We start from the raw sequence: 4,790 nt of genomic DNA on the forward strand, positions 1-4,790 counted from the left end.
AACTTTTAGAATTTTCAGCTTTTCTGTTCTGGTTTCTCCCCATCTTTGTGGTTTTATCTACCTTTGGTCTTTGATGTTGGTGACCTACAGATTGGGTTTTGGTGTGGATGTCCTTTTTGTTGATGTTGATGCTATTCCTTTTTGTTTGTTAGTTTTCCTTCTAACAGATCCCTCAGCTGCAGGTCTGTTGGAGTTTGCTAGAGGTCCACTCCAGACTCTGTTTGCCTGGGTATCACCAGCGGAGGCTGCAGAACAGCAAATATTGCAAATATTGCAGAACAGCAAATATTGCAGAACAGCAAATATTGCTGCCTAATCCTTCCTCTGGAAGCTTTGTCCCAGAGGGGCATATGATTGTGCCACTAGTTTGGAATCATTGATCTAGACCCATGCTGTCTAGTACTGTAGCCACTAGCCACTTATGTTTAATTAAAATTCAGTTCTACAATCTCACTAGCCCTATTTCTTTTTTTTTTTTTTTTTGAGATGGAGTCTCACTCTGTCACCAGGCTGGAGTGTGCAGTGGCACGATCTTGGCTCACTGAAAGCTCCGCCTCCTGGGTTCATGCCATTCTTCTGCCTCCGCCTCCCAAGTAGCTGGGACTACAGGCGCCCGCCACCACACCCAGCTAATTTTTTGTATTTTTAATATAGACGGGGTTTCACTGTGTTAGCCAGGATGGTCTGGATCTCCTAACCTTGTGATCCTCCCGCCTCAGCCTCCCAAAGTGGTGGGATTACAGGCGTGAACCACCATGCCCAGCCCACACTAGCCACATTTGTAATGCACACTAGCTCCCATATTGGACAGCACAGGTGTAGAACATTTCCATCCTCGCACAAAGTTCCATAGATTGGACAGCACAGAATCCTAGTGTATGTCTTACCTTTGCTGGACACCCTCAAGTATTTGCTAAGTGATTGCAGCTGTTCCCCTCCCGATATAATGGGGTCATTTTCTCCCAGGGTGAATTCAGTTCTTCCACTTCACCTGTCAGTTTTTTCTTGGCGGAAGTGAATGAAAAGCTACAGCCCTTCTTGCGTTTTCAGCTGTTTACAAAATCAAATAATTGGCAGCTGAAATCAAGCACGGAATGTATATAAAGAAAGCTCTGTCTCATCTTCTGTGCAGCTGGGTAGTTGGTAACAGCATCCTCATGCAGTCGGTCTTTGAGTTCCCTTTCTGTCTGCTGACTTAGTGCCATGCTGCTTGACCATTTGTGGCTTTCCATATAGGGGTGAGTGTGGGGATGCATGTTATCTCGCTTATACATATATGTACATATATTTCCTTATGTTTTGTTTTGTTTTTTTTGTTTTGTTTTTGCTGCTGCTTAAATGTGCTGAAGAAAGTAAGAAGCCCTTCCCTTGGCAGACTCCAGCTCTGAAATCTAGTCCAGGAAGAATTCATGATATCATTGTTTACTTTGTTCAAATTTCAATTCCCTCCTTCTTCCCTTCACTTTGGAGAATTATTGCCAGTTCTTCTAGTTTTGCATAACTTTTTTATCATTCCAGCTTGTCTTTATTATCCATTTTTTCTGTTTGGACCTTTTTCTCATCTTACCCCTAAAACAGGGGCAAACATTTTCTTTAAAGGGCCAGATAGTAAATATTGTTGGCTTTGTGGGACAGCTGGTCTGTGTCACAGGTGCTTAACTCTGCCATTGAAGTGTGAGAGCAGCCTTAGATGGTCGCAGAATGATGGGCAAGGCTAGATTTGGCCTGCAGTCTATAGTCCCCAACCCCTCCACCCCTGCCCCAGATAGCATTTTAAATCCTACTTCATCATGCCAAGAGTCTCTGATCTGCCTTTTCTTCCCCAGTTATGGCCTTCCAATTCTAGAGTTAAAAGTGCCAGCTGTGCCTTCATTTCCTTTATAAAATGTGTCATTCATTAGCAAGTACATATCAGATTTCTTCTGATTTCATTGTGTGTTCTGTGTGAATCAGCAGAAGGCCCAATGAGGCTTGATAAGTCTGGCTTCTAACACACCTCAGATGTATGTTCCAGGAGACTGACTGTAACTCCCGGTTTACTTGATTTCCACTCCGTGTTGAGAAGTTACTAGTCACCACATCCCAGTGTGCATACAGTCTTCCATGTTACTCTAGATAACATTAATTGAGCAGGTACTGTGAGTCAGACACTATGCCAGGTGCTTTACATGCATTAGGTTGTGTGATCCTCATAAGTGCACCATAAGGTGCTACAGTGTTATCACTATTTTACAGATGAGAAAACTGACATTAGGAAATTAAGGACTGCCTGTGGTCACATTGCCAGTAAGCAGCAGAGCTAGACCTGAACCTAACTTTGTTTGACTCCAAAGTCCTTGTATTAAAAATACACACCATGGGGTTACCTTGGGGTAAATCCATCCATGCCCCCACCCATCCATCATTCATCTAGATTTCAATTATCTGTGCTAAAAGCCATGGAATCACTTATGTTTTTTCCCCAGTTTCTCGTAGTTTTATTTCTTTTGCCAATCTGTTGAACTTTTTTGTTTTTGTTTTTTTGTTTTTTTGTTTTGAGACAGGGTCTCATTTTGTCACTTAGGCTGGAGTGCAGTGGTGCGATCTCGGTTCACTGCAGCCTTGACCTCCCTAGGCTCAGGTGATCCTCCTGCGTCAGCCTCCTGAGTAGCTGGAACTACAGGCACATACCACCATGCCTGGCTGATTTTTGTATTTCATGTAGAGATGGGGTTTCACCATGTTGCCCAGGCTGGTCTTGAACTCCTGGGCTGAAGCAATCTGCCCACCTCAGCCCTCCAAAGTGGTGGGATTACAGGTGTGAGCCACTGCACCCTGCCCAACGTGTTAAACTTAGTTCCAAGATCTCTCAGTGCCTCAGAATGTCTTCCTTTATGGATTATTTCTTCCATCTTTTCTAGAATACAAAACTCTTCCTTTCTTATAAATTGGTGTATAAAGAGGCATATCATAGACCCTTAGATTTGCAAAGACTTAGATTCATAGCACGCATACTTCAAGTAGAAAGAAGACAAATACAGCACACGCAGTCTGTGAATCAGTGCTACAGTGTCTCTCCTTTCTAGGTAAGTGACATGAGGTAGAGTTGGTTTTAGTTTCCCCCAACGGATGCTTCCTGGAAATTTCTAAGGCAAGCTAATTACTTCGTTGGTCTTCCCACTACTCTGTATTGTCCTTGACTTACCACCATCTTCTGTTAATCTTTCTAGGTGTCCGTGCTGCTACTAACTGGTCCAGTCCAAGTGAAGCCTGGCTTACTCTACCAGACACTCAGGGCCCCTTGAGCTGAATGAGCCATACTTTCAGATCATGAGAATGTTGTCTTAGTGATTTCATGTTAGAGGTCTTCCAGTTTCCTTATGAAAATACATTAGATTCTACAGGACATATCACAGATATATAATTTGTTTATTCCAGAAGCTACATATCTTCACTAGTATACTGGAAACTGTGCCAAGCTTAGTAGCATCTTCCTCTACAATGTCAGGTTTAAGTTAAAAAAGGAATTCTACACTTCCCATTAGTCATTTTTTAATTTGAAGATTGACTACTAAAATATGTACCATTTTCACTTAATTAGGAGCCATATATTGAAGACCATGTCTGGGAGCTTCTACTTTGTAATTGTTGGCCACCATGATAATCCAGTTTTGAAATGGAGTTTTGCCAGCTGGGAAGGCAGAATCCAAAGTACGTAAGAATTTTTATGCTATTGTAATGATATGGTATAATACTATTTTAGAACTGTAAGATCTGGACAGATAAGGTAACTGAAATCCACCACAATTAAATGAGGCTTGCTCTAGAGTCCCACAGACTGATAGAAGCCAGCCAGGGAATGTCCTTGGAGTTGTTTATTCATCCTTTAATTCAGCACAGACTAGCATGACGCTCTGGCGTTCCCATGATACTCAGTTCACTATGTCACCCACCATGAATTGCTGCTGCTTAAGCACGTAAAAACATAGTTCACCTGTAGCAGATTGCTGCCTTGAAATGCCATGAAAGTCCAGGCTGTTTTCATGAATCGTTTTCATCAGGACCTACTGAGTTAGAAAAGCCCCTTACTTCCCTGTCTTCCTGCTGCCAGTGGGTCTGCAGCACCTCACTTCAGGGGCATTCTGCAGCACTTCCTGGCTAGGTTGAGCCTGCATACTCCCCTCCCCAGTGACACCTTGGCTGTACACAGGAAGCTCAAAAGCAGCACCAGAGATGATAACATCCAACTTTCTTGTCAAGAATGGTTCCAAAAACCAAGCTTGGCTTGAGAACATATTGCCATTCAGACCTGTAGATATTTTTTTTTTTTTGGAGACAAGGAAAATGGACCATATATTTTCAGAAAGATTACCATCCCAAATGCTTAAAATAAAACCATTTGGATGTTATTTATTTATTTTTGAGACAGAGCCTTGCTCTGTCACCCAGACTGAAGTGCAGTGACACGATCTCAGCTCACTGCAACCTCCGCCTCCTGGGTTCAAGCAATTCTCCTGTCTCAGCCTCCCAAGTAGCTGGGATTACAGGTGTGCACCACCATGCCAGGCTAATTTTTATATTTTTAGTAGAGACAGGGTTTCGCCATGTTGCCCAGGCTGGTCTTGAACTCCTGACCTCAGGTGGTCTGCCTGCCCTCGACCTCCCAAAGTGCTGGGATTACAGATGTGAGCCACCACACCTGGCCCAGACCTGTAGAGTTTTGATATGAGAAGAGCCCAGTTCTTTCCAATTTTTGTTTCTAATAAATTGCTGACAAGTTTGCTATGTTTCTCCCAACCTCCAAAATTGGC

At 43.0% G+C, this 4,790-nt stretch overlaps 1 protein-coding gene across 1 annotated transcript in view; it reads left to right on the plus strand.

The window, feature by feature from the left end:
• The window catches only part of TRAPPC2 (trafficking protein particle complex subunit 2), a 16,074-nt gene that overhangs the window by 6,603 nt on the left and 4,681 nt on the right, over positions 1–4,790 (plus strand). The window contains 2 exon segments of the mRNA XM_017848057.1: positions 3,581–3,664; positions 3,666–3,690. Coding sequence (XP_017703546.1) covers positions 3,581–3,664; positions 3,666–3,690 — 109 coding nt within the window.

The sequence above is a fragment of the Rhinopithecus bieti genome, unplaced genomic scaffold (genome assembly GCF_001698545.2).
Source record: "Rhinopithecus bieti isolate Rb0 unplaced genomic scaffold, ASM169854v2 scaffold_62, whole genome shotgun sequence".
Lineage (NCBI taxonomy): Eukaryota > Metazoa > Chordata > Mammalia > Primates > Cercopithecidae > Rhinopithecus > Rhinopithecus bieti.